Source organism: Lissotriton vulgaris, chromosome 2_1, assembly GCF_964263255.1.
Source record: "Lissotriton vulgaris chromosome 2_1, aLisVul1.2, whole genome shotgun sequence".
In the NCBI taxonomy this organism is placed as follows: domain Eukaryota; kingdom Metazoa; phylum Chordata; class Amphibia; order Caudata; family Salamandridae; genus Lissotriton; species Lissotriton vulgaris.
Window position 1 is genome coordinate 1,870,092,557 of NC_141687.1, and position 12,080 is coordinate 1,870,104,636.

At 45.4% G+C, this 12,080-nt stretch overlaps 1 protein-coding gene across 2 annotated transcripts in view; it reads left to right on the plus strand.

The window, feature by feature from the left end:
• The window catches only part of ADAMTS17 (ADAM metallopeptidase with thrombospondin type 1 motif 17), a 1,053,865-nt gene that overhangs the window by 513,192 nt on the left and 528,593 nt on the right, over positions 1-12,080 (plus strand). For both annotated transcript variants that reach the window (XM_086958065.1, XM_086958066.1), the window contains exon 9: positions 7,190-7,330. In XM_086958065.1, the coding sequence (XP_086814191.1) occupies positions 7,190-7,330 (141 nt within the window). The remainder of the gene's footprint in view (positions 1-7,189; positions 7,331-12,080) is intronic.

Genomic DNA, 12,080 nt, shown 5'->3' on the forward strand with positions numbered 1-12,080 from the left:
TTCATTATACTAGTCAGGTGAGAGTGTGTTTATGTGTGAGAAGGTGTGTGTATGTGTGAATGTATCTGTAAACACGTGTGTGTGAGTAAAAGTGAAGGTTAAAGTGAAGGTTAAAGAGCATGCGATTCTACTTCCACTACCCCTAGCATTCCGGTGAGTTGACGTCCATGGCAGAGATATAAACAGACCCATCTTATTTAAATGGTTTATAATTCCTAGAATTACTGTGTACCCTTGATTCTTGGGCAACTCAACAATACAATGCATAAATACCAGAAATAGAGGTGCAGGAGGAACATGCATAGATCTCAACAAACCGAATGGTTTATTATGTGAATTGTTTATTTTGCGCAGTTCAATATTTTTGTATGTACCATTTTACATTAGTTAATAAACTTGCCCACCAAAAATATCTTCTTCCTTCTTACTGTAAAAAATCTGTCTTTTGCAAGTGGTCATCCCAGATTTTTCACTTTTTGCTGGACCCTATATTGTTGCTGGCTTTGAACTCTGTGCACTTTGCCCCTGCTAACCATCTGTAAAGTGCATGTATTGCCCCCTTTTAACATGGTCGAAATGGCATACTACTAATTGGTATATTTAGCGTACCTATAAGTCACTAGCATATCGTAGAATATGTACCTAAACCTGGAAGTTAAATGCCTCTAGTGGACTGTAGCACCAATTGTGCCATCCATTATAGTGGCAGTGCAAACCTAATTTCAGGCCTACCATTGTAGCCTGTGTATAGCAGTGTAAAAACTACACTTCTACCTGTCAAATTAAATCCTTTTGACTGGTCAAACCCTTGTTAACACGGCCTCACAGTGACTCACACAGGAAAACTATTTTCACATGCAGGCCCCTAGAGAAACACTGAGAAGTTATATTAAATACTAATACTGTATATCAAGAATGGCAACAGGTAGAGAAATAATGAAACCACTACTTTACATAGTTATTAAAGATCCAGTTTTCAATGGTGAAACCTGATTTTTAATCAATATTAAGGAAAGGTAACTTTAGAAAGTTATCTTCTCCCTGCCCAAAGTTTCTGAAGGCTAATTAGCATTGGTTCTTGAGATCCTCCCAGCCATCAGTTAACCTTGATTAGGTGTGAAATGCCTCATAGGAGAAAACAATAGGCTGACCTGAATAGGCAGACATGACTCCTCTGAACCCTGCAGATTATAAAGGCTGAGGGATGTGGACATCCTTTTTGACACTAAAGTGTAAAATCCTACTTGAAACACATAAAGGTGATCAGAGGATGTTTGCAATAATTCTAACAACTGATAATTGCTCTGGGTAGCATTCCAACCCATCATCCTTTTGCTCACCATACCACCTCTGATTAGCCCCTGCCATATGCGATCAGTCTTGGTCCTGCTTCAGTGGGAAGAATCCAGCCCTAACTGCCGAGCCAGAAGCTCTCTGAAATGGAAAGCAAGCAACACAAGACCGATTTTAGCATAATTGGGCCTCTTCTTTCAGATGTAGCTTGGTTCCAGTGGTGAGGTGAGCAAGAGGCCCATGTCTGGGCATGCCAGTGGCTACTTAGCTTGTTACATCAGATGCACAAAAGGTTATTAAAAGCATTCACCAAAAAATTAAAACAATATTAAAAAAATACAAAACAATATAAATCCAGTTTCACCAACAGTATCGAAAGGGATGGACTTCAGAGGGGGTAGCTGTACTATTCCCACTCTACTCTAAGCAATAGCAGAGAAAGTTTTGCCCTTTGGAAGGATTAGATTTACTGTTCCCACTGCAGTCTAAGCGATACTAGAAAAAGTGTTGGACTTCGGAAGAGTTAGATTTACTTTTCCAACACCTGTTTAAGGAACAGTAGGGAAAATATTAGACTTGAAAGGGTTATTTATAAGGATAAAAGTCCTAATCTTTTACTAAAAATATTTCAATACTTAAACAAATATTACATTATAATACATAATCAGCAATTCAAATAAAAGAAATAATATTCACTAAAACCCAATTTTCACACATTATCATTTGTGTTCAATATAGTTTCATCAGTAAACCTATGTCTGTGCAAATGTAGTGGTCATTTCAAAGGAAATATGCTCTCTGTAAATGACAGTGCACTACCACATTATGCTTTAGTTACATTAAAAAATCACCCGCCACATGTCCATATAACCGAGGCGGGTCATGAAAGTTAGTGGTTCTAAAAATTGGGTTGTGGTTATAAAAGGTTTGGAAACCTCTGATTAAGAGATTTCCCATTTTATCGCAGTTGGATGTGGTAATCTAAAGCTCTGAAAGTCAATCTCAGAGTGTTGGATGCAATGGCTTAAAGCTCTGTCAGTCAGTCCCAGAGTGTTAGAGGCGATAGTTTAAAGTCCTGAGTGTCAATCGCACAGTATTAAAAGTGATGGTTTAGACCTTCACTTTCATCCTCGACATCCCCTGCCACAGCCACATCACCGCCCACCTGAGGGACCTGCACTGGCTCTCTGTCAACAAGAGGATCACCTTCAAGCTCCTCACCCACGCCCAGAAAGCACTCCATGACACCAGACCAGCATACCTCAACAAACGACTCACCTTCTACACCCCCAACCGCCAGCTTCGCTCCGCTGATCTTGCCCTCGCCACCGTTCCACACATCCACCGAACGACCACCAGCGGCAGATCCTTTTCCCACCTCTTACTGTCAATCCCAGAGTGTTGGATATGATGGTTCAAAGCTCTGACAGTCAACCCCAGAATGAGCAAGTTGGGGGCATCATAAACTTACATTTCATGGCATTGTTTGGAAAAACAATGCAATTTTTCACACTCACATATGGCTGGTCCACAATTGAGCAAACATCCTTAACATAGCAGGTAATTCAAGTTGCAAGATGTTGTTTTAGAAAAGCTTTTAAAACTTGTTTGTTCTCTAGACTGAGTTACAATCCAACCCAAGGCACATTCTAGAACCATATACGCCTTATATTAGACACACCACATTTGTGAAGGTTTGAATGCATGAGACTTTTTTCTCTTGTACTCAAGCAAAAAGAAAAAAATCTATTTCTGATCATCTGACATGTTAGAAATAAAGCATCTAATGTGTGGTCAGGGATGGTTTTGTCCTCCAGACTAGATGAGAAAATGTGTTCCTACAGATAAGATTAAAAGTATTTCAATTGCAATCAGTACAATAAGTCATCAAGGCAAATTTAAAAAGACTTGAGATTAGAAATGTAATTAGAAACCATAAAGGTTTCTTAAAATGTGTTTGTGTTGTGATGTGTTTTTGGGGGTGAGACAGAAGATCTTTTTGGTCTCTTGCCTAAGCCTCTAGGGATGCTGCTCAATTTCCTATTGATTTGCTACACAAATCTGGCATTAGACTATTTTCCAGAATTTGCTCATGCTGTATCTATTTTATTGACAGCGGTCAACATTCAAGTAATAAATTAGCCTTATAACAAATGAATTCTGAGCTTTATGCTTATGACTAGAATATTACGCATCTTTATTGCCTTTGATCTATTTTTGCCTTTTCGTTTTGCACTTTACTATTTTAATGAACCTTTATGGTTACATGTCATGACTAAATTCACAATTGTCGTTTTCACTGTAGCAAAGATGGTAGTCTCATTGGTTAACATAGGGGGTATACCCTAAGTGCTACCTTACATTTGGGACCACCAATTCTAGTACTTCAAGGTATCAAATATTTCTTAAATTAAACCCAACTTAGTGTTGAACTCTGATTTAAAGTAACTTTTAATATATAGGTGACTTGAGAAAGTCACCACTTTCTTGCCCCAAAGTTCCTGTAGCCGTGTCTGATTATCTGCAGCAGTTGTCACCTTAGACACCTGCCCTCCTGCTAAGAGGTGTGAAGCACTCTTAGGAAGAGAAACAAAAGTTCTGCTGGTGGGAGGAGGTGAGACTCCCTCCTGACAGAATGAGCAAATAACTGCGGCCACAGATGACCCAGATTCAAAGAGGCTGCCCCCTGTGATAGGCAAATACAATTCACACCTTACGTTTCCTGCTTCTTTGGGTAGGTAAAGAAACTGGTATCTCCTCCAGATGGTGAAACACATTGCAGAATGGGTTTCCCAGTAGGGGTGGCTCAGTATACTGGGCACACCTCTGTGGTGTGCCCATAGCTCTGACCCAGGGAAGAAGGGTAGAGAGATGCACTGTGGGATTGTTTAGTTCCAACCACAGAGGAAGTGAAAGGGTTGGCTATAGCAGTTTTGCCCCCAATTTCTACGGATTCCTCCCCACCCACCAACTCGAAATTGGACATAAAAGTGGCATACCTGGCTCCCAGCCTAAGAAGAGTGCTGAACTAGCAAAGAACAGAAGAGGGATGGCACCAGCTGAACCTGTAGACCTCAGAAAGAAAGGCTGCACCATGAGAGAATGCTTCTGCAAAACCAAGACAGGGCCATTTCCACAAATTATTGTTTGTGCGCTGTGTAGTTTCATTAGTAAAACTGTATGTCTGTGCATATGTAATAGTAATTTCAATTGCAAACGTGTTTTCTGTAATGGCAGTGTGCTACCTCACTATGCATACTTCACTTTACGCCACTCTAATCTAGTCTACACCACTCCACTGCGCTCTCTACTCTGTACCACTTCACTTCAACCCACTCCACGCCACTGCACTCTACTCCACTCCACACCAATCCACCCTCTCTACTCTGTTCCAATGCACTCTACACCATGCATTCTTACCCACTGCACTCTACACCACTCCATTCTAGGTCACTCCAATCTACACTGCACAACTCCATTCCACGCCACTCTGCAACACTGCACTCTACGCCTCTACATTCTGTGTTGATACACTCTATGCCAATGCACTTTACTCTGTAATACTCAACTCTGCACCCCTTTTCCTTTAGATCAACGCCTACCAGACTGTTCTCCACTCTATGCCAATCCACTGTACGCTTCTCTGATCTACTCTACACCACTGCACTCTATGCCACTGCACTCTACACATCTTTACTGTACGCCATTACACTCTACGCCACTGCACTCTATCCTGCGCCACTCCACTCTGTCACTTCTCTCTAGTCTGAAGCAATCTACGCTATGCCACTCCATCTACTCAGCTCTGCTCCACTCCTCTCGATCACTTCACCCTACACCACTCTACTCTGACCCATTGCTCTTTTCACCACTGCACTCTACGTTACCGCACTCTGCGCATTGCACTCATACTCTGCATCATTGTAATCTACGCCACTCTACACCACTGCGGTCTGACACTCTACTCTGCAGCACTGCACTCTTTGCCATTAAACTCTATACCACTATACTCTGCACTGTAGCACTCTACGCCATTGCATTCTACTTCACTGCACTCTGCATCACTCCACTTTATGCCACTAAACTCTATGCCACTCCATTCTGCACCACTCTACCCCACTCTAATGTACACCGCTCTACACTGCACCAATACACACTGTACCAGTGCACTCTGCTATGCACCACTCTAATCTACACCACTGCATTCTACGATCCTGCATTGTACACCACTGAATTATACGCCACTGCACTCTAAGCCACTGCACTTTATGGCACTATACTCTGCAACACTCTACGTCAATGCACTCTATACCAATCTACTCTACTCTACCCCACTGCAGTCTACTCTGCACCACTGTACTCAATGCCACTGCACTCTATGCCACTCAACTCTGTAATACTGCATTCTATGCCAATGCACTCTACACCACTCTACTTTACAGCACTCCTTTCTAGACCACTGCACTTTGCAACACTCCACTCTACGCCACTGCACTCTACTGGACCATACTCCACTCTGCACCACTCTACTCTGCAGTACTCTACGCCACAGCTCTCTGTGTCACTGTACCCTGCAACAGTACACTCTATGCCACTCTACTCTATATCACTCAACTCTGAGCCACTGCACTCTACACCACTCTACCAAGCAACACTCTACGCTGCTGCTCTCTATGCAACTATACCCTGCAACACTCTCCACCCATGTCCTCAACATCAGTCCACTCGCCTTCAATAAATCCACTTTACACAACTCCACTCCATGCCACTCTAATACATGACACTCTATGCTACTCAACTCTACAACACTCTATTCTTCGCCATTCCACTCTACAACACTCCACACCACACCCCTCTACACCACTAACTTTTAGTCATGCTGAACAGCAGCCGCACTGGTGTACAACATGGCTACAACTCATTGGCAAAGCCATTAGCTCTTTCATAGGCAGGACCTATTGCCGTTGCCAATGCTTGTTTATAGTGTCATGAAAAACAGTTGCCACTTTTAACCTGCTTAAAGGTATTTAGTTTTTGGACAACGAAGGATGAAAGAATGGTTCTGCCAGCTGGGGTTGAAACCTACGATTTGCAGGGTATGCACACATCTCGGCAGCCTGCGCACTGGATTAAAAGCCACCTCAATATGGAAAGAAATGCCTGACATTAAACCTGGAATGGGTGTGTGTGGTTTGCTGCTAAGAAGTTTAAAGCAATTGTATCATGATATACTTTACACCAGAGGTATTTAGCGTTGTTATAACTTTATTGTAATGTAATTTAATGTACTTTAATTTCATTTAATTCGAAGAATAAAGTAAAAGACGATCAATAAGAATCGTATATTTTCAGAAACGAACAGAAGTATAAACTAGCAAATTGATAATACCTGCAGGTACCCGGTCTTGCCTGGGTCATCCTTTGTGTACCTATCCTTGCCGAGACTCACAAGTGTTCTTATTCTCTGTGAACATCCTGTGGAAGCTCTGCAGGTGCCCGCCTGGTCTGCAGTTTAGAAAAAAACCTTATTTTTAAGTGGATAAAAATAAATTAAAGGAAATCTTAAGGCCAGTTTCGAGAGTCTCTATTACACTGCTTTCCATTTAAGTCTTTGTTTTGATTTTCAATGAAATGTTTTCGACTTGAACATGTGGACTCCATGAAAAAGAGTCCATGCCCTTTACCTTTAAATTATAATTGTTGATCATTACGTCTGCGATGTGGAGTTAAAGCCGGGTGTACTTCAGCTGCACTCAGGTGCCTTTGCCGTATTTGGGCCCAATGTAGCTGAAAATAAGTGATATTAGGCCTACGGTTTGCACGTGTCTGTGTGTGCTGTGTGTTACACCGTGTTGTGAAGACTGCCCTGACCCGCATATGTCCCCTCTCATTGCAGCCTGGGCATGAGTCATGACGATGACCACGCGGCCTGCGCCGGCCGCTCGCACATCATGTCCGGAGAGTGGGTGAAAGGCCGGAACCCCAGCGACCTGTCCTGGTCCACCTGCAGCCGCGACGAGCTGGAGAACTTCCTCAAGTAAGAGTCGCCGTCTGCATAGCGCCCCTGTTCCTTTTCACGGCGCCCCAGTCTCACATGCAGGTGGGCGTCACGTGGTCACCTGAAGGGCTGTTTAGCAGCTCTTGTTAGTAATTTGGCACTGCCTTGAGTATTGGATGTAGCTGGGGGCTTGGTGTGGGGCAAGTATGTAAGATGGTGGGGGCCTCTGGTGGGGAAGTGTTGTGGGGCTAGTGTTTACCTGCTTCGTGGGATGTTGTGTAAGGCCGGTGTTTGTAAGAAGTTTGGACCTCTAGTGGGGGAGTATTGTGGGGCTAGGCCGGTGCTTGTAAGAAGTTTAGGCATCTGCTGGGGGAGTGTTGTGGGGGTAGGCTGGTGCTTGTAAGAAGTTTGGGCATCTGGTGGGGGAGTGTTGGGGTAGGCCGGTGTTTGTAAGAAGTTTGGGCATCTGGTGGGGGAGTGTTGTGGGGGTAGGCTGGTGCTTGTAAGAAGTTTGGGCCTCTGGTGGGGGAGTGTTGTGGGGGTAGGCTGGTGTTTGTAAGAAGTTTGGGCATCTGCTGGGGGAGTGTTGTGGGGCTAGGCCGGTGTTTGTAAGAAGTTTGGGCATCTGGTGGGGGAGTGTTGTGGGGGTAGGCTGGTGCTTGTAAGAAGTTTGGGCCTCTGGTGGGGGAGTGTTGTGGGGGTAGGCTGGTGTTTGTAAGAAGTTTGGGCATCTGCTGGGGGAGTGTTGTGGGGCTAGGCCGGTGTTTGTAAGAAGTTTGGGCATCTGGTGGGGGAGTGTTGTGGGGCTAGGCCAGTGCTTGTAAGAAGTTTGGGCCTCTGGTGGGGGAGTGTTGTGGTGGTAGGCTGGTGTTTGTAAGAAGTTTGGGCATCTGCTGGGGAAGTGTTGTGGGGCTAGGCTGGTGTTTGTAAGAAGTTTGGGCATCTGGTGGGGGAGTGTTGTTGGGCTAGGCCGCTGTTTGTAAGAAGTTTAGGCATCTGCTGGGGGAGTGTTGTGCGGCTAGGCCGGTGTTTGTAAGAAGTTTAGGCATCTGCTGGGGGAGTGTTGTGGGGCTAGGCCAGTGCTTGTAAGAAGTTTGGGCCTCTGGTGGGGGAGTGTTGTGGCGGTAGGCTGGTGTTTGTAAGAAGTTTGGGCATCTGCTGGGGAAGTGTTGTGGGGCTAGGCTGGTGTTTGTAAGAAGTTTGGGCATCTGGTGGGGGAGTTTTGTTGGGCTAGGCCGCTGTTTGTAAGAAGTTTAGGCATCTGCTGGGGGAGTGTTGTGCGGCTAGGCCGGTGTTTGTAAGAAGTTTAGGCATCTGCTGGGGGAGTGTTGTGGGGCTAGGCCAGTGTTTGTAAGAAGTTTGGGCATCTGGTGGGGGAGTATTGTGGGCCTAGGCCGGTGTTTGTAAGAAGTTTGGGCATCTGGTGGGGGAGTATTGTGGGGCTAGGCCGGTGTTTGTAAGAAGTTTGGGCATAAGGTGGGGGAGCATTGTGGGGCTACGCCGGTGTTTGTAAGAAGTTTGGGCCTCTGGTGGGGGAGTACTGTGGGGCTAGGCCGGAGTTTGGAAGAAGTTTGGGCATCTGCTGGGGGAGTGTTGTGGGGCTAGACCGGCGTTTGTAAGAAGTTTGGGCATATGGTGGGGAAGTGTTGTGGGGCTAGGCAGATGTTTGTAAGAAGTTTAGGCATCTGCTGGGGGAGTGTTGTGGGGGTAGGCCGGTGTTTATAAGAAGTTTGGGCATCTGCTGGGGGAGTGTTGTGGGGGTAGGCCGGTGTTTGTAAGAAGTTTAGGCATCTGCTGGGGGAGTGTTGTGGGGCTAGGCCAGTGTTTGTAAGAAGTATGGGCATCTGGTGGGGGAGTATTGTGGGCCTAGGCCGGTGTTTGTAAGAAGTTTGGGCATCTGGTGGGGGAGTATTGTGGGGCTAGGCCGGTGTTTGTAAGAAGTTTGGGCATAAGGTGGGGGAGCATTGTGGGGCTACGCCGGTGTTTGTAAGAAGTTTGGGCCTCTGGTGGGGGAGTACTGTGGGGCTAGGCCGGAGTTTGTAAGAAGTTTGGGCATCTGCTGAGGGAGTGTTGTGGGGCTAGACCGGCGTTTGTAAGAAGTTTGGGCATCTGGCGGGGGAGTGTTGTGGGGCTAGGCAGGTGTTTGTAAGAAGTTTAGGCATCTGCTGGGGGAGTGTTGTGGGGGTAGGCCGGTGTTTATAAGAAGTTTGGGCATCTGCTGGGGGAGTGTTGTGGGGGTAGGCCGGTGTTTATAAGAAGTTTGGGCATCTGGTGGGGGAGTGTTGTGGGGGTAGGCCGGTGTTTGTAAGAAGTATAGGAATCTGGTGGGGGAGTGTTGTGGGGGTAGGCTGGTGTTTGTAAGAAGTTTGGGCATCTGCTGGGGGAGTGTTTTGGGGCTAGGCCGGTGTTTGTAAGAAGTTTGGGCATCTGCTGGTGGAGTGTTGTGGGGCTAGGCGGGTGTTTGTAAGAAGTTTGGGCACCTGGTGGGGTAGTATTGTGGGGTTAGACCGGTGTTTGTAAGAAGTTTAGGCGTCTGGTGGCGGAGTTTGTGGGGCTAGGCTGGTGTTTGTAAGAAGTTTGGGCACCTGGTGGGGCAGTATTGTGGGGCAAGGCTGGTGTTTGTATGAATTTTGGGCCTCTGGTGGGGGTGTTGTCGGGCTAGTTTAACCTCTCCCCTGGGATGCTCAGTGGGATGTTGTGTGAGGCTAGTGCTTGTAGGAAGTGTGGGCCTCTGGATGGGGAATATTGTGGCGCTGGCATTAACATGTATCCCTGGCTGTTGCCTGTTGAATGGTATTCTGTGTGGCGCAAAGGTGTATCCAGCCCGGCGTGTGCTGGGAGTCTAACGCGGGGCTCGCATTTGCAGCCATTCTGAACAGTTGAGTTAGAAGTTTGTGGCTAGTGTTTGTTAGTAGCCTGGGGGCCTCTGACCAGGGGGGAGTAGTGTGAGGCCAGGGTGTGCTGGCAGTGTGTGATCCCTTTCTCTTGGAATGATATGTTGCACTCGAGGACTAGTATTTCTAGGAAGCCCACATGCGTGCTTCTCTCCGGAAGGGCTCCCGCACGGTGAACAATATTTTGGAATTACCCTTCCTTCATTCTGTGAACAGGCTCGTGATTACGTGTTGGTTCCGTGCCCTGACCTTTTTCAACTGAGGTTGTTTTCTCTGGGCACGCTGTGCGTCTTCTCTGGTTTTAATAGGTTTCTTTTTGGGAGCCGTGAACAGAGGCTACTTTACAGCAGCTGGGTCACTTCAGGGTGCACTGGAGCAGGTGGGGCTGCTGCAAAGCGCTCTATGTCACTGTTCGGCCTTTCTAAGTGCTGCGGTGGAAGCGGTATTTGCTCTGCATTGATCCTTTATAACACTCATGACAAACTGTTTTTTCTGCAGCACTTTAGATATGACTGCAAAGGATTAAAGGCCGAGTCACTTCAAAACACATATCGGCAGGCAAGTTAGTTATTGTTTTCTTTTTTAATTTTCGAAGGGTTTATGTAAGGGCATACAAAGCTTCAAAAGGCTGCTGAGCACCTCCCATGTATTCGGTTTATAACACAGTATGCATAAGAAATCCATAACGAAGATAGGAAGAAACAGTAAGAGCGATATGTGGGATTCAGACAACTTCCAATGTTGTTACATCAACAACTTTACGAGCAAAAGAAGGTTATAGGAAGCAATTACTAAAGCTACATCTTTCTAAAATCATTTCCTTGGTTTAGAACTAGCAGCCTGATTCATCAACGACCCGTTTTGCGAGTCTATAATAGCGATTCATAAGGAATCGCTATTACAGGCTCGCAAAACGGGATTCATGTAGGAATCGCAAAAAAAAATGCGATTCCTACATATTCCTTATTTGCGATTAGCAAATTGCTAATCGCAAATAAGGAATAACTCCCCATTCATTCCTATGGGCCAAAAGGCCCATAGGAATGAATGGGGAGTATTCCTTATTTGCGATTAGCAATTTGCTAATCGCAAATAAGATAGCGATTTAAAGGGTGCCAGGGGTGTCCAAAGGACACCCTGTAGCACCCCTTAAATGCAAATTTAAACAGGTGTTGCGCACAAACATGTCCAAAGGACATGTGTGTGTGCAACATGCAACTTAGAAAAATGCTTTTAAAAGCATTTTTCTAAGTTTTCGCTATTTACCACGAGGTTTGACCTCGCGGTAAATAGCGGGCCGAAATTGCGAATTCGCTATTTAAAAATGGATGATGAATTGCATTTAAGGAATCTCAAATAGAGATTCCTTAAATGTAATTCCTCGCAAAATAGCGAAATCGCTATTACCGATTTTTGCATTTGGGATGATGAATCCCAAATGCAAAAATCGCACTCGCAAAGGGCCAGATTCTCAGAATCTGGCCCTTTGCAAGTGCAATTCGGCTTGATGAATCAGGCTGTATGTGCTTGGAGAAGATAATGAAAGGGAAAAACCGAGATAACTCTAGTTAGATACTGAAAGGAAACCAGTGTTAAGGTATTTCTCAGGTAAAGCCTTTTCCCTGTAGGCGATGTTTAGCTTTTCTTCTGCATCTACACACAAAGGGGCCGAAGGAGGTTGTAAGACCAGGGGGTATCAGCTTCCAACCACATTAATTAGAACTACAGTGAAATACCCGGGTCCAGAGTGCTACATTAATGCAAAATTTCCGTTTTTAGGATAGAAACCCTCACCCACCAAAGGTGGCATACTTCATTATAGTTCCTCCTCACACAACTAACTCCCAAATTGGGAGGAGCTCTTTGGATGTTTTCGTAGGATCATGTGTGATACA